General features: G+C 41.3%; 1 protein-coding gene across 1 annotated transcript in view; it reads right to left on the bottom strand.

The window, feature by feature from the left end:
• Positions 1–4,473: 4,473 nt before the first annotated feature.
• Positions 4,474–18,314, bottom strand: part of LOC109487458 (metabotropic glutamate receptor 3-like) — a 34,326-nt gene continuing 20,485 nt past the window's right edge. The window contains exons 2-7 of the mRNA XM_019791449.1: positions 9,174–9,336; positions 8,623–8,775; positions 7,211–7,744; positions 6,582–6,672; positions 5,085–6,229; positions 4,474–4,637 (exon numbers count right to left, since the gene is read on the bottom strand). Coding sequence (XP_019647008.1) covers positions 4,474–4,637; positions 5,085–6,229; positions 6,582–6,672; positions 7,211–7,744; positions 8,623–8,775; positions 9,174–9,336 — 2,250 coding nt within the window. The remainder of the gene's footprint in view (positions 4,638–5,084; positions 6,230–6,581; positions 6,673–7,210; positions 7,745–8,622; positions 8,776–9,173; positions 9,337–18,314) is intronic.

Raw genomic sequence — 18,314 nt, 5'->3', positions numbered from 1 at the left:
TTTCGTGGGCAAACTATATCCATAAGATGTTTTGTAACGCACGAGACTAAAAACGTGAATAAACATCAAACAAGAAACCTTTGCCATGGCAACAATTCTTATTTCCAATCTTGTGTTGTAAGGAATAGAATATCACCTGGGGTGAAAGTATGACATGCAGATAGAGGTAGAGCGGACATGTCTAAGCTATAAACCCCTGTATTTCACTTAAAATGCTATTCAAAAGGAAAACAAAAAACATGAGTATTGCTGCCACTGTCATCTAGTGTAAAGAATATCTACTATTTTGTCGGCAACCAAAGAAGTGGGGAGGGGGGCTTGGGCATGTCTGCTACATGTATGCATGACAACGTTAGTGCATGCGCACATGTCTGTAGAAGTCACGAGATTTTACCGATTACAAGAAGAATTCTCTCTTATGTTTGAATAGAGTTGTTTGATGTTTTTGCATAAAAGCCCCGATTTCTTCTTTTTCCACGAAAATAAGTCTGGCTCTTAAAAAAACAAACAAAATGCTATTGCATCATCTCATACAATAATAATTCTCTCTTATGTTTGAATAGATTTTTTTAATGTTTCTACCTACCAGCCCAGATTAATTTCTTTTTCCACGAAAATAAATTGTCAAAAATATATAATATAATATAATATAATATAATAATAAATAAAAAAACAATGGACACCTGTAGATGTCTTTTCGTGGGCAAACTATATCCATAAGATGTTTTGTAATGCACGAGACTAAAAACGTGAATAAACATCAAACAAGAAACCTTCGCCATGGCAACAATTCTTATTACCAATCTTGTGTTGTAATAAATAGAATATCACCTGGGGTGAAAGTATGACATGCAGATAGAGGTAGAACGGACATGTCTAACATATAAATCCTTCTATTTCATCTTAAAAGTGGTATTCAAAAGGAAGAAAACATAAAACATGAGTATTGCTGCCACTGTCATTCAGTGTAAAGAATATCTATTATTTTATCGGCAACCAAAGTGGGGAGGGAGGCTTGGGCATGTCTGCTACATGTATGCATGACAACGTTGGTGCATGCGCACATGTCTGTAAAAGTCACGAGATTTTACCGATTACCATAAGAATTCTCTCTTATGTTTGAATAGGGTTGTTTGATGTTTCTGCCTACCAGCTCAGATTACTTGGTTTTCCACGAAAATGAGTCTGGCTCTTGCATAAACACAAAATGCTATTGCATCACCTCATCCCACGTCATTCTTCCAAATACGGGCAAATGTAGCCTTACTGTAGTCAGACTAATTAAGGTGTTAGTTGCCATATTCATGAATTTTGCACAGTTATACACTGCGCAACAATACAGTCTGCACAGTACGGCCAAAATGTACGAGCAGGCAGAGCCTGTCCGGTCGCCTTTCTCCGGCCCCGACAGCCCCCAAACCAGCGGGCCGCCCGAACCCCCTCCCGTCTGTCAGAGTGGTTCACGTGGGCGTGTCCGCCATGGCAACGGCGTATCCTATCAATCCTTTATGTTACCGCACCGCAAACGAGACCCAAAAAGCTGCAATGCTACAATTAACCGCTAGATGTCAGTATGTGACTGTCTGAAACAAGGAATTCGTTGATGATTGCTTGGCAATAGCCAATATCAGCATTTATGGTGATTGCATTCAAATATTTTCTAAGACTGTGCAACAATTTACCACATCTACTAGATAGAGGCTAAGAGAAAGTCATGAGTATTCTGTAACGCAGTAAAATCATTCCAGTCCAGATCAATGACATCTTCAATGTCTTTATTTATTTTCTTACATTCAATGTCGAATAGCAAGATGGCACGGTACGCGTCATACACAAAATATCCTCTGTCGATCTGAAAAATATACATTACTAGCTGGCTACCGAGAACATGGGAGCTCACGACCAATAACTGATGTACATTTACACTAGAAAGGTAACCAACAATGTACAGATTTTACAACTCTTAGTTACTTTTGGATGCCATCGTTATTTTTTACAGCGTTGACACTTGTTACGGATTGACTGTACATGCAGCAGTGGTAAGCTTACCCACATATGAACATTTCTTATTCAGGAATGACAACGTTTACAACGTTTATCATAAATGCACACTACTCAGCGTATAGAATTACCAATCATACAAATAAACCTCGACATCTATTAGGAGATATTATACAATAACAAAAATCGTTATACTTCTAACATCTAAACTGAGTCAGTACATGTAATATTTGATGGTTTAAAGTAGAGTAATAATCTTCATGCAGTATTATTCAAACGTAGATGCCTTCGAATGATTCTATACTGGTATATCTTTCAATAACCTTAACCTGAGATAGTCAATTTTCCTTCCGTTGTTCTAGCCATCATTATAACGTGCTCCTTCCCTAGACAGTCTATTTGCTGATTGTGTGTCAATGATATTCCCTCTTTACAAATGAAACAAGTCATGTACAAATACAGAGAAGAAATGGTAAGATTGAATTAGTGGTATCCAAACTTGACATGAGTGAAAGTTTGTATCACAAAAAAAATCGATGTACCGCATGTAAGCGCTACAAAGGACAGCATCAGAAGATACACTTATTTTTTTGCCGAACACTTTACAAGAACTTGACGGGAAGACCCGGAACAAGCTTAGTACTCTACCGAAACACTTTTTCGTTGTACAGGGCACACTGGGTGGATTGGGATTTTTTTTACAAGAATATCAATCATTTATCAATGTTCAGATTCAGTTACTGTACAAGGAAATGTGTACAACAGAGTTTTACATTTACAAAAACAACAGTAATACAGAAAACGGTTTCTGATGTTCTGGTGTTGTTACAACAGACTCAGTCCACGAATCAACGCCTCTTATATCTTACACATGGGATTTTCTAAAACATCAGATAAAGTCGTGGACAGAATCAACATTACGTTACACGGTTGATAAAAGTCTCTACGTGCCCCATGTTTTCTAGTGAGGTACGTAGCAAGGATGCATTTTTTTTTTCACATCAGAATTCCATGTATTTTCTACATGTTTTTACATGTCCACAAAACAGATGTATCCTTACCATAGCCAATAAACCACACTGAATAACCTCACTATAGTTAACATGAAAATCATTTTTTACAAACATTAACGAGAAACCAGGTGGAGATTTCTAGTGAGGTTCGTAGTAAGGATGACTTTTTTTTACAAAACAGGATTTTCTACATATTTTTTACATGTTTTTGGGCAAACATGTAAAACAGATGTATCCTTACCATAGCCAGTTAACCACACCAAATAACCTCACTATAGTTAACATGAAAATCATTTTTTTACAAACATTAAGGAGAAACCAGGTGGAGATTTCTCGTAGGGATCCTGGAGACATGACGTTCTAACGCCTTTAGAGACAACAGGGAAGGACTAAACTATAAGCTGGTTCACAGTTTTGCTTTGCGCGTGCACTTTGGGTAATAGGTCGCCGAGACACAAAACGAAAAACTCAAGCATGATCTGTACAAAAACTGTTTACAAGTTATGTGCCCTCGACTTTGACCTCGCACATACGCAGTTCAAAACAGGAATTGGCTTATTACAACTTTTGCTAAGTAATATAGAAATATAGTATACTAAATACGCACCACTTTTGCTTATAGCATACGAATGGATCCTATGAAAAGTTCCTATCAAATTAACTCACAAAATACAAACTTGTATCAGAAAATAGATGAGTCTAATAAAAATCGATAAAATTTTATGTTGAAACTACCCAAATACGCTCTCTACCCAAAGTGTAAGCAAACTTCGTATATATTTAGGCAAGCATTTTTACATACCAGAATTCTACTAAACCGACAACAGCAATATAACCATTACATGACATAGTGAAATCACTACACTATCAACAACGTTAAACGTACTTGCAACAATATTTTCTTCACACCCAGGTAGCATTATTTCCATAACCTACAAAATCTATATCTTTACAGCTGCCAACAGGTAGATGTACGACTCAATGAAGACTTGGTATAGAAAAAAAGTAGTCTTGAATTTTTTGTGTCAAGAGCAATGATTTGATGTTGAAAATGGTTCATAATCGCTACCATCATTCGCAAAATAATCTATCAAATATCATTTTAGAAATTTGTAATTTTGTCTTATGGCACAACAATGTATTGGATACAATTATATAATTTCCTCCTAAAAGTGTTATCAAAGATGTTTTTAGTTGAAAAATAGCTCAAACAAATGTTTAACTTCCTCTTGTAATTTACAAAAAGTATCGCGGCAGTGTTAGTGGCTAGAGTCAAAAGTTCAAAGTTTTTCTTCATTTTAGGAATATTTGATAATTATCCTTTTTCCTTCTAAACGAAATGAGAACATGGCAATCTCATATGAGGTGTTATTATAATGGCCCAATAGAATGATAGGATGGCTATTTTTGGCGACGCCCCAGGGGCGGGTACATTTTGCCTGATGATCTTGGGCTTCTGTTAGGCGCGTGTTTCAGCCGGCGGGCTGGTATCGGGCAGTTTCAGCTGTTGGTTATTTTTGCTGATGACGTCCACCTGGATATCGATGTTCTCGCTGATGGTTGCTGAAGGTTTGGTGCCGCAGGGCTGGTACGTGGACGGGGGGTCTGCGGCCACGGAAAACGCTGAGGAAAACAGACAGCAAAGTCGTTAGCCATGAATGTCATTTCACTACATTTGTGATAGCTGGAAACCTTTACAGATAGGATAAGAAGACTGCCAAAGCTGTTGTACACTACACATGCTTTAAGTAAGTAAAGCTAAGTCTCTTGGCACTGTGACAACTCCTTTTACAATTAAGAGTACTGTATGAATCTAACCTCAAAGAGTAAAATTTCCTTAAACAAAGACGGAAGCCGGTACCGACTTCTGACCATTTTGACCTTTTGCCTATGTCACACCTCTGGGCAATCGGGTCTTCATTTACCAGAGAACGGAAATTTGGTGACTCCAACTCCTTCGTAATGTTATCGATCAACCAATGAACCTTGAACGGGACAGATTGATGTCCCTGTTCAAGGTTCAACACAGATTAAGCTTTGTGCTAATTATGCAACTCCTAATACGCTTACCTCCGTTCTCTATTTTGGATCTGAATGTGTTTCTCATGACGCCGTGTCTGGTGTTCTCCTCGGGGTGGAAGAGGATGATGTAGACCCTGGGCGCGAACAGGCACACCAGCGTCACCGTGCCGCTCAGCCCGATGGAGACACTCAGCGCCGTCACGCGGATCGCTACGTTACTGGCGCTGACGAAGTAAATCGGCACGAAGGCCAGCCAGATCACGCACGTGGTGTACATGGTGAAGCCGATCAGCTTGGCTTCGTTGAAGCCGCCCGGAACGTTCCTGGTCTTGATGGCGTATACCGTGCAGAGGATCATTAGCAAGAAGGGATATGCCAGGCCTATGGTGTAAGAAGCATCGTTGGCGCCCTTGCAGACCAGTTGGTTCTGATCACGGCTTGGGTAGAAGTATGTGGTACCCGGTGGGCTCACGATCAACCACGCGACGACAACCACAACCTCGACAAGCACGAACATGAATGTTATGAAGAGCTGGGAGTTTGGGCTGATGTACTTCTGCTTCTTCTTGCCCTTGTTGTGGAAAATGCGGTATATTCTGTTGGTCTTGGTGAGAAGGGCGGCGTAGCAGAGCGCGTAGCACACGCCGACGGACACTTTGGTCATCCCGCACGTCAGTGTGGTCGGTTTCGCCACTAGGACAAACGTTATAGCGTGTGAACAGAATATCCCAACCAGCAGCACGTAGCACAGCTCCCTACCGGACGCCTTCACCACGGGAGTCTCTCCGTACTTCATAAAAATTGCAGCCACAACAAGAGTACAGATGATACCGAAAATGGCGAACGTGGTGATGGCTATAGCGTACGCGCTGCTGTAGGTGAGATAGTCTTCAGGTATGGACACGCAGGTTGTCTTTCCCTTGTCAGGTTTTTGTCCAAGCGGGCATTCGGTGCAGAAGTCCTCTTTGGAGAGATACTGGAACTCTGAACAGGGGTTACACGACCAGCAACAGCTGTCGCGGGCCGAAATCTTCTTCTCGTGGCCAGGGGGACACGGCGCGCTGCACATGGACACCGGGTAACCTTGGTAACCGTTACCTTGGTAACCGGCCGGCTGTCGTCTGAAGTGGATCTCCTTCATCTCCAGTTTGAAGATCTCCTCGTCGAGGTAACCGACACGTTTCCAGGAGTACCTAAGAGTAGTAATAGTTACTGTAGTAGTAGTAATAGTAGTAGTAGTATTAGTAGTAATAGTAGTAGTACACTGTTTTTTTCATACGTTTCATTGTAGACATTGTAGAATTGTAGACTGTTCTTACATCGTAAAGCAATTTTAAAATGTTCTGCACCTGACATTGAACTTAAAACACACGATACAGTTCAGAGATCTTGTAGTAAAATCTGACATGTTTACGGTCAAAATCTGAATAACTATAGCCTCTCTTCGTTTCAGAGATGCTGCTGCAGTGAGCGTTGGATCAGTGCCCATGAGTGGCCCTTGTGGCTTTACACCGAGCAAAAACACAGTTTGGTTCCGTGTCCTACCTGTCGTTCTGGTCCCGCTGGAAGTTCATGATGGTGTAGCGGGGAGGGCCGTCACCGTTCGGCTGGAAATGGAACTCCTGACGGTCATGACCTTCAGGGAAAACAAAGATAAAAAAGAAATATGATTTTCGTTTCGTATATAGACTATTATATCGTAATGTTTTAGTGGGTTCTAAATCTAATTAGATATTGATAGTGTTTGGTTCTTCTTTAATGCCCATGATGACGATCATTCTGGCATACTCGATTTTCACTTGAGCGAAGTGAAGAAAATCGTGTGCCTTTCCCAAGTGCAGGATTCGAACCCGGAGCCTCTTGGTTCTGAGCCGAATGCGCTGCCGTTACGCCAATAACCCCGCTTTCTTACTATTATTCTTAAACTATTATAGGAACATAGCCCTTTTCTCGGAGTGATAGTTACGGTAATCTCAATGATCCAGTTTTAGACAGAAGGCTCACCTTCAAACGAGACGTTGAGTGGGTAGTCGTACAGATTTCTCTCTTTCATTCTTGAATTTGATAGAAACATACCCCTTTTTGGAGTTATGGTTACGGCAGGATGGGTCTAGGTAAGAGGTAACTAAAGGTAGAGCTGCGACAACCTTTCAGTTTTAGACAAGACGACTCACCTTCAAACGAGACGTTAAGTAGATAGTCTTTGAGCCTCTCGCCTGATATCAGCGTCATGTTGCTGCACAGACCCGGCTCGTCACCGCAGTAGTCCGCATGCATGTCCTTCAGCGCATGCGCGAACGCCAGCGCGCTCTCGGCGACCAATTGGAGCAGAGAGTTCTGTTGGTACCCGGATGTCTCGTCCAGCACCATGTCGTCCGAACACGTGGTCGCGAAGTCGTTAAATGGGGTGTCGGCAGTCCCGGGTATCCTGCACTCGAAGTGCGACTCCCAGGCCTCCTTAAACCACGGGTTTCGGACGTTGGTGTCGGGTTTCAGGCTGGTGAAGTACTCGTCGAACTTGGAGATGACGCGCGCTCGCGGCTGGACGGTAATAGCGCCCTCTACCGCCCACTCCTGTTTTGCAACTGGGATCTGCCGCCCGCCCCAGCCGTCGCTGCCGATCCAGATGAACTTTCCCGACGCGTTGAAGCGGCTGACGGCGGCGAAGAAGCTCTTGGCGTCCCTCTCGACAAGGTAGACAATCACAGCTGTTGATGTAGAAGTAAATATTACGGGTTATTAGAAGCATTTTATTTTAAAAATTGTTTTTAACGTGGTTCTATGATGTCCAAACATGTCATAGCAATTGACTATGGCGTCATTCAGAATAGCGATCTTTTTTTATAAATGATGCATCTGCATCTGCATCTTTTGTATTACCAGCTTAGAGTTCTTTATCTGTATATACGAGGTTACGTCAAAGGCGTCATTGTGTAAGAACTTCCACAAACTGACAGACACTAATGCTCTTAATGAAAAGTGGATTCTTATCGACATACCACTTTTTCAAGACATTGACAATGGCATTGACCTATACACCAAACCATTCAGAATCTCGATCTTTTGTGATACATGTTGTATCTGTAGCTGTTGTATTACAGGCTAAGAGTTCTTTATCGGTATATACGAGACTATACGTCAAAGGCGCCATGCTGTCGAGAACTGGGTTGAAGAAGTTACACTAACTGACAGCCACTAATGCTCTAAATGAAAAGAGGATTCTTATCTTGTACTCAAGTCGTTCTTTCGACATATGAATGGCAGCCTACGCCAAACAGAACTGTTACTCAAGCAACTCCCTATGATTTTGGAAACGGTTAGACGTTTCAGGTAGCAACGGCTACATTTCGTCAGTGACACTACATGAAACGTCTTACCGTATCCAAAATGATATATTGCTTGAGTAACTGTTCTTTTGGCATATCTTCTGTATCTGTATCGGTATAGCCGGTATAAACGCCCTTCGGCATAACACACCAGCTTATTACCTAGATGTCTAACCTTCCACGGTGAAAAGAGGATCGGTATCTTGCACTCAATTATATATAAGTTGTTTTCTAGACATATAAATGACAGCTCAGCCCACCTTTTGCCTTCGGCTTATCGAGCAGCTCCTGCAGTATCTTGTTAAACTCCTCCTCTCGCGTGTCACCGGCCTCTCGCGAGACCATGAGCGAGACTGCGATACATATCCCAGAAGCCCTTGCCAGGTCTTCGACGGCAGAGATGCCCTTGATGCCTGAGACAAAAGACAGATCTCAACTCTAAAACTCTTCAAGGCAGCTGTTAAACAGACCTCTGACCTCCAGTGATTTTGATCATGGAACATAATTTGGACACGATTATGGATCACGATAATGATTTTGACATTTTGGTTTGTATATTTCTGTTCAGTCATTTATGCATATTGTATCATTTGTTTAATTTGACTCTCAGTTGTACTTAACATTTCTCAGTTATGTTACTTGATTGTATAATTTACTTTTATACGAATTGTTTTATGTTTATGTGTCCTTGGGCCCTCATTGTTTTATGTTTATGTGTCCCTGGGCCCTCTTGGAAATCAACAATTTACTGTTGAAGAGGGCCACCCAGATGTTTAAGATGAAATAAATAAATAAATAAATAAATAAATACCATAGTTAGAGTCCTCGTACACGGCAGAGATGTAGGTCCAGTTGAAGGCTTTCAGGATCTCCACCATGGCTCTGGCCTGGTAGACATCCGAGGCCACGGTGCGGAAAAAGTAGTCAAACCGGTCCTTGTTACTGAGGTCTGGACTCGTGGACCAGTAGCTCACCTGAAATATGACAACAACAAACGAAAAAGAAACACCTCAATGATTAGGATCATTATGGGTATATTGTCCAGTTGTAGATCATGTAGATATTGAATGAAGGAGGCTATATATAGATCGTGTAGTCTTGAGTGTTTCACGCGTACAGCGCTAGCTCTTGAAGGATTAAAGAGATTATTTTGAGAGAGGAACAAGAAGCTGAATTTCGTAGTAACCTCATCGATCAATGTCTGAAACAGCAAACACAATTAGCATTGATCATGGATTTTGTCGATTTCAGGATGTCAGTAATGGGCTTTTACTGTGGATGGTTGTAGTAGATACAGTATATACATGTCTGCGGTGTTAGAAGAACACGCCGGTAGTCGCTCTTGTCGAGAATAGATATTCACTCTTCCAAACATCATTGATCAATGTCTGGTACAGCAAATGCAATTATCACCGAATTTTGTCGACTTCAAAAAGGCATTTGACAGAATCCACAGGGAGACCGTCTGAAACATGCGAATGTGAAATGGAATTTTAGAACGCTTTGTCATGTTTGAAGTTATTGCTATAGATGTCCTCGAACATTGAATCTTAAATGTTGTGCGCAAAACTATTACCATTACTATTTACAATGTTTAGCAGAACATTTGACTTTATCTGTCACTGGCGTGGCCACTTTAGGTACTCTAAAAGACCAGCCTCATCATTTTAAAACTAGTTGCTACTGACGATTTGAATAAAACTCGTTACAATGTATCTTAATATTTGAAGTACGTATACGTTGATTAATATGTGTACTCAAATGGAATGAGAAGTAGTATTAGGTGTACGTGTGTGCTATATTTAAGGGTTAATGTCCCGCCCCGAGGTGAATATGGTGTGATAAAGCCTTGTCAGTTGCTATAACCACGGAATAAAGCCACCAAGTGAGCGCAGCGAACGAGGTGGCTTTATGAGGTGGTTATAGCAACTGACAAGGCTTTATCACACCATATTCACCGAGAAAGGGCGGGCCATTAACGCTATTATCATATAGCTTACACGATAGCCTATCCAAACTGATGCAGTGAAGAGTGACACAATGTACCCTTGCACATGCTGAATAGAACATAGAATGTTTGTTCCGTCTGGAGTCACCTGAGGTCACTGGGGGGTTCATGTTCTATGTCTTCTATCTGGGTCACAGGCAGGGAACAGGTGTTCTTATGGGAGTCATTGGAACACAACTCAAGTTATTTTTGGATTTTTTAGAAGTAGAGCCATGTTCAATTGGGTCACCTGAGGTCATATGCGGGTGATTATTCATTTTGTTTAATGTATGGATTGGGATGAATAAATACCCGATTTTGACTCTATTTGTGACATTACGGCGACATAAAGAATGTGGAATGGAGCCTTCTGATTGGTCAACGTCACGCGGCTATATGATAATATATTATAACGAACGACAGTTCAAGGCTGAACAATAAAACGCGATATAAACGTTTTTCAAGCTCGGTAAAATGCGGTAATGAATTCCCCACCGTCCACATAACTTCTTGCAGCAGACGCGCTCACAAATTATCCTGCAAATTTCAAAGGGGCGTTCGCTCCAATCCTTTCTGTGATATAGAGAGCGGCTGACATCCTGCATAAGGCCACAACAAGTAAATTTCATGGATGACATCTTCCACAGATTCCAAATCTAATGTAAGCGGGCGAAAAAAACAAGGCGGGCCGAAAAAAAAAGGTTTCTACAATTCAAAATTTTTGACTCAATCATTGTACAACGGTTTTGATTCAGTAGAAGCATCACATGTACACAGCCAGCATAACATATCACTGCAAGAAACAATGTAAGAAACAAAACATTAAATCTGAGCCTTTTCTTGCCTCCTCTCTTCATAGTTATCTGCCACCCACCTTCCGGCATGGCAACAGACATCTTTGCCCATTTTCGGCATGTTGACCACTGTCAGAAGGCAACATTTTTTTCCAAAATCAGGCGGAAATTAGTGCGCGCGCTGATGTCATCCATAAAATTTACTTGCTGTGGCCTAATTTCCATCGCTTTGGATGAATCCATCACTTTCATAAAAGCGAGGCGGCACAGATGCTGCCAGTCAGGCGTGAAATATTAACCAATCCCCGCACGGCAGCTTTCGACAAGGCAATAAACTGGCCTCATCTTTCACTAGGCCTACCCTTTTAACGGGGGTTTACGGAACCATAGGCAGCGGTCTTATAGTGAGACCGTGGCCTCAAATATGGTCATGGATATCACGTCTCTGGTCTTTGGAAAAATCACAGGTGAACTCTCTGAATCCTTAAAGATAGCTTCAAGAGATTGTAGTTGGAATATGAGCAATTGCCAGCACAATCAGAAAGTTGTGTTGCATTAGGACTTTGGCTTCGAATATAAGGGGGTTTACAGAACCATAGGCAGCGGTCTTATAGTGAGACTGTGGCCTCAAATATGGATATCACGTCCCTGGTCTTTCAAGCAAAATCACAGGTGAACTCTCTGAATCCTTGAATATTTTCACGAGATTGTAGTTGGGATATGACAAAGCACAATCAGAAATGGTATTGGACTGTGGCTTCAGATATGGCTATTTATATCACATCTTTGGTCTTTCAAGCAAAATTATAGGTAAACTGTCTGAATCCTTAAATAGTTTCAAGAGATTGTAGTTGGAATATGACCAATTGCCAGCACAATCAGAAAGTTGTGTTGCATTAGGACTTTGGCTTCGAATATAAGGGGGTTTACAGAACCATAGGCAGCGGTCTTATAGTGAGACTGTGGCCTCAAATATGGATATCACGTCCCTGGTCTTTCAAGCAAAATCACAGGTGAACTCTCTGAATCCTTGAATATTTTCACGAGATTGTAGTTGGGATATGACAAAGCACAATCAGAAATGGTATTGGACTGTGGCTTCAGATATGGCTATTTATATCACATCTTTGGTCTTTCAAGCAAAATTATAGGTAAACTGTCTGAATCCTTAAATAGTTTCAAGAGATTGTAGTTGGAATATGACCAATTGCCAGCACAATCAGAAAGTTGTGTTGCATTAGGACTTTGGCTTCGAATATAAGGGGGTTTACAGAACCATAGGCAGCGGTCTTACAGTGAGACTGTGGCCTCAAATATGGTCATGGATATCACGTCCCTGGTATTTCTGGCTAAATTACAGGTGAACTCTCTGAATCCTTGAATAGTTGCATGGGATTGAGTTGGGATATGACTAAGCACAATCAGAGATGGTATTGGACTTTGGCTTCAAATATGGCTATTTATATCGCGTCTCTGGTCTCTCTGGTTAAATCACAGGTGAACTCTCTGAATCCTTAAATAGTTGCAGAAGATTGTAGTTGCTATATAAGCAAGCACAATGAACATGTTGCGTTGTATTAGGACTGTGGCCTCAAATATAATCATGGATATCACGTCTTTGGTCTTTGGGAAAATTACACATGGACTCTCTAAATCCTTAAATAGCTTCAGGAGGTTGAAGTTGGGATATGACAAAGCACAATCAGAGATAATGTTGGCTTCAAATATGGATATTTATATCAGGTCCCTGGTCTCTCCGGCAAAATCACAGGTGAACTGTAGGAATCTTTCAATAGTTGCAGAATATTGTAGTTAGGATATGACTAAGAACAACCAAAGGGCCGTGTTGTATTTAGACTCTGGCCTCACGTACCGTCATGGACATCACGTCTCTTCGTCAGAATCGCAGGGGAATTCTACTTATCCTTGAGCGTTTCTATGAGATTGAAGTTGGCATACGACCAAGAGCAATTGTAGAATGCGGTATTGTATCATGTCCTAGAATCACAAGGGAATTCTGCTAATCCTTGAACCGTTGTCTATCAGATTATAGTTGGGATACGTCAAGGAACAATCGTAGAATCTTGTATTGAAGCTGTGGCCTTACGTACTGTCACGTCCTTTAACTATAGTCGCAGGGGAATTCTACTAATCCTTTAACGTTTCTATGAGATTGAAGCTGGGACATGGCCGAGAACAATCAGATAATTCAGTTAGGCTGTATCAAAACTGTGGCCTCAAATACGGTCATGGACATCACGTCCTGGAATCAGTGGGGAATTCTACCAATCCTTGAACGTTTCTATGAGATTGTAGTTAGGAGGCAACCCACTTACACAATCAGATAATTCAGTGCTGTATCAAAACTGGGGCCTCAAATGCGGTCATGGACATCCCGTCTCTTGTGAATCTAACTAATCCTTGAACGTCTCTGCGAGATTGTAGTTGGCAAAGGAGTTAACCCCTTCCAATCCATACATAAGTAGATTTACATTCAGAACAACCGGAGAATTCAATGTTGTATCAAGCAAAACTGTGGCCTCACGTAGGGTAATGGGATGAACATCACGTCTCTTTGTAACAATCAGAGGGGAACTCGACTAATCCTTGAACGCTTCCATGAGATTGTAGCTGAAACATGACCCAGCGACAAAGGAGTTATCCTCTGCAATCGATACATAAGCAGATTTACTTGCAGAACAACCCGAGATTCCAATGTTGTATCAAACAAAACTATGGTCTCATGTAAGGCCATTGACATTACGTCTCTTTGTCAGAATCGCAGGGGAATTCTACTGAACCTTGAACGTTTCTAGAGATTGTAGTTGGGACATGACCGAGTTATCCTCTGCAATCGATATACATAAGCAGATTTACATGCAGACCGGCGCGCCGGTTCCCTAGCGAGGATTACGGGTCGCTCTTCGTGTCTCCAGTTTATTGAGAAGACTCCGGGAAGCGTTCAAGGTCAGGTTCAGCGAGCATTCCGCTTTTCCGGGAAGGATGTTCTTGATTACATTAGGAGTGCATGAATACTCTGATGGGCTTTTGGATTGAGCAGTCTCTTTTTTGTTGCTTCTTTCTAGCGTTTGAAATCGGTAGGCGTTTTAGGTTCATGGAGGGTGGAATGGATCTAATCTTGGCGTGGATAAGGCTGTTAGCGCTTAAAAGGCCAAATACGCTTGGAGCATGTTAAAATGCAGAAGCCCTGCTATTTTCCTGGCATATTGAATAATGTATGTTTTCGGTAGATGGGAAAGACAATTCGTTCATCGTCCAAGGCATGTATTGCTTAGTCTAATTATCATAATCATTAGCATCACCATATTTATAGATATGTTGCAAGATTGTCTCTATTTTAGTTGACATCACTGTTTTTATTCTGCAAAAGTAGCCAAAACACTTTATATGGTCAAAACATACATATGAACTAATAAAACAATTAAAACTAAAAATGACAATGTAAAAATTCACGCAACATTTGTGACCCCATCTGCACAGATAGCAAGCTTGAGTTATCGTATTCACATTTATTTTGGAGTATTGGGCAAAACGTATACCCTCAAGTTACTTATCGAGTCCATCTCCTCAAAGACGAGATATCAAGTTATCGGCGATCAAAACTGAAACTTGATCCCTTCTCGCCATCTTTACTGCGCTATCCTATATTACATCTACACGAACCGAATGCTGAACAACTCCTTGTTATTCCGTACAGCGGCCAGTGGCTGAATTCGGTAATTGTTCGCGCTGAAAGGAGCTTATTGCGGAACCTGAAGAACTTGCTGATGACTGGGCGTTAGACTCCCTAAACCCCTGGAGAAGGGGGTGCGCTTTCCTACAATCCACCAATGGGAGTTGATCATGACTAGAATCTCTAAATCGAGGATTTAGAATGCTGTATACTAGTATGTCTCCTACTGCAGTAAGGAACGCTGAAGTTGATTTTCCCCAATATAAAACCGTATATGTCCAGCTCTACTGCAGTAAAATTGGCTGAAGTTTTTTTTTCCAATCTGGAACCATGGAAGTTGATCATGAGAATCTTTGATATCGAGGAATGGGGATGCTGTATATGTCCCTCTGCCGCAGTAAGAAGCGCTGAAGTTGATTTTCCCCAATATAAAACCGTATATGTCCAGCTCTACTGCAGTAAAATTGGCTGAAGTTTTTTTTTTCCAATCTGGAACCATGGGAGTTGATCACGAGTAGAATCTTTGAAATAGAGGAATGGGGATGCTGTATTTGTCCCTCTGACGCAGTAAGAAGCGCTAAAGTTGCTTTTGGTTCTTCAATATAAAGCCGTGGTCCGCCCAAAAGGCGAATGGCCGAAGCGTGTGCAACGATCCATTCAGCCCATCGTTTTAGGTTCTCGAAACGAATGCTTCGATATATATGTTATTCGCTATGCCATTACCTTAGGCGTGGACATATTTGAAGTCCAATATTGTTTGACCATGGGGCTTTGAGCGAGGTTTTGACAGAACGGAAAACTACAAGAATCGACCACAACCTTCGTTATAATAGAGCTGATTTTTCTAAGACACATTCAAGACAGTCCTACGAACGCCCTCGACTTTGTTGTCGTAAGGTTATCGTACGACAAGTTTACGACTGCCTCACGAATGCTACCAACTTAACTTTGCTGTTGTAAGCCTTTCGCACGGCATTTCTACAACTGTCCAAAAGATTCAATCATTCTGATGTCGTAGACTCATCGTACTACATATCTACGACTGTCCAAAGGACCCCCTCCATTTCTGTCGTAAGCCAATCGCAAGTAGAACGTGAACAGGTCGTTCATTTGAACGACACAAATCAGATCAACACGGTCATTAACTTTGCGGTATGCGATACACATCAGTTTCCCGCCTATGTCTCCATTAGCGTCCTGATACCTTCTAACTATCATTAAAAGATCAATACAGGAGTGGCCACGGTATCACGGCGGTTGGTAATTATAAGATTACAATTTCCCACCCCGCTATCAAATCTAATCAAGGAAACTGGGTCACCCAATCATCTGTAAGGCCCTAAAAGCCACCCTGCCGGAACTTTGAGCCATCCATCCATACTGTTCTCATTTTCCTCTAACCCGGTCAAGTTGGTGGAATTGGGACATCCAGATGAAACAAATTTATCTTAATCTCTTCGCTCCAATTCGGGTGGCCGTATGTAGTTTTTCTCAAACATCCACGCAGCAATATCGCACAGTGCATGACATAGCACTACCTTCGCAGAGTACATAATGACAAAATACTACATTCGATGAATATCGTGTATATGGCGTGCATGTGGCCTCAGCTATTTTCACGGTAATTTATATAAAACAGTACATGTACACATTCGTTTGGCGAAATATAATAAAAAAACTCAGAGCCACTAGCATGAGGCCGAACCGTGGGTAGTAGAGCATTTCAAATAAAACTTTGCGGTATCCTACCCACAATAAAAGGACAAAAAGGTGATTACGATGTGATAATTTTCTCATCATTTACATACTAGTATCTTCAAAGAACAACAAAAACCAATCGCGGCCAGCTTACTTTCGAACGTAATATTGATTTTTCCTTCTGGCTGATTACATCGTTCTTTTAAACAGTCTGTGATTTGCATCGGTATCAGCTCCATGCATGATGCCATATCTGCTCAATCTAGCATACGATAAGCACATCATCAAAGCCCTGAATAGCAGGTGGAACATCCTCATCTTTCCAGTCTGTTTATCTCTTTACTGATCTTTTCTCCAAGTCTTTCCCATACATCATCATACCTTTATCAGCCAGCAAAGGTCTCGAAGGTCCCTATATCTAGTTTAGGGCAATCGTTGAAAGGCTAACATCGATTGCACCCTAGTTAATCATTAGATGTTTAAAGTGCATATTCCATCTTAGCGAATTTTATGGATGCGTCGTGATGGCATATAACTTCAAGGCGCTCAATGTTAGATAAGAATGATGTTCAAAGTCAATATTTTTTTCCGCACGGTAAGGTGAATCAACCCTGAGGCACTGCAACATCAAAGTTTAAGGATTAGAATATGATATCAGTGTATCGGACGAAGGTATGCAGTGTAGAGTAGCGACCATTTTGTTACATCCAACTAGTATGTATCTATTGGTACCGTCAAAAAAGAATGGTCCATGTGTGCAGGTATTTTTGCGCTGTTTGCAAACGCAGGAAATTCTTAATCTCCAAGCAGATCCCTTTCGTTGGCAAGACAGTATCCATTAGCCAGAGAAGGTCGCCGGCCACCGACGGTTGGTGGATGTAACGACAAAAAAACTAAAAAAAAACAAAAAAAAAACGGCCATATATTAAAAGCTAACGATCGTTCCCCCACAATCTCTGCTTGGAGAGTAGGAAATTATGACTCGATGCTGCAAATGTGCTAAAATATGTCAATGAAATGTCTTTGTGCATTCAACTCAATGCTGTGCGGAAAAATGCATTAGATTTTGTGATATATACTGTATGCATAATCCACCATCTGGTATATATAACGGATAGCGCAATAATAGAGTAATTTCAACTCCGTTATAAATTCTGCATTCAACCAATATGAGGCCATGGAAGAACAGTAATTTCATCGACTGATTTTTTCGGTCACCGGAGAGAAGCGAGAGGATATGAAATTACGCAGACGACCTGAATACGTAATCAACCGTTTGGAGAAACGATGTAGCATACATGTAGTGGGGTCGTGTGGCGTAGGGGACCTTCGTAGCGGTAGCGTGTTCGGCACAGGCCCAAGAGGTCCCTTGTTCGAATACTGCCCGGTGTCACCAACCTTTTGCCCTTGGCAAAGGTACTTAACACGACTTTCTTCACTTAGCTCATGTGAATGTATGCCAGAATGATCATTATCATGATCGTGGGCATCAGACAAAGGGAAAAGGAATAGAGACGGAGGGTCCTACAAACTATCTGCAAGTGATGCCGTCAACAGGCTTCCATGCTGATAAATGTACGGGTAATATGACATAGTTTTAGACAACTACCTTTCATCATGTAGATTTTGAAGTTAGTTTATACTCTGTTTCAATGTTCTTTTATGTTTGTTACTTGCAATTAGCCTTCGGGTATGGATTTGTAATAAACTTTAATATGGTTGTCATGCTGCTTTATCATCAACTCCATACAGAAAATGAAGCAAATGTGTTTTATTCGT

The sequence above is a fragment of the Branchiostoma belcheri genome, unplaced genomic scaffold (genome assembly GCF_001625305.1).
Source record: "Branchiostoma belcheri isolate BF01 breed outbred unplaced genomic scaffold, Haploidv18h27 scaffold89, whole genome shotgun sequence".
Lineage (NCBI taxonomy): Eukaryota > Metazoa > Chordata > Leptocardii > Amphioxiformes > Branchiostomatidae > Branchiostoma > Branchiostoma belcheri.
This window is presented reverse-complemented; position numbering and strand designations above follow the sequence as displayed.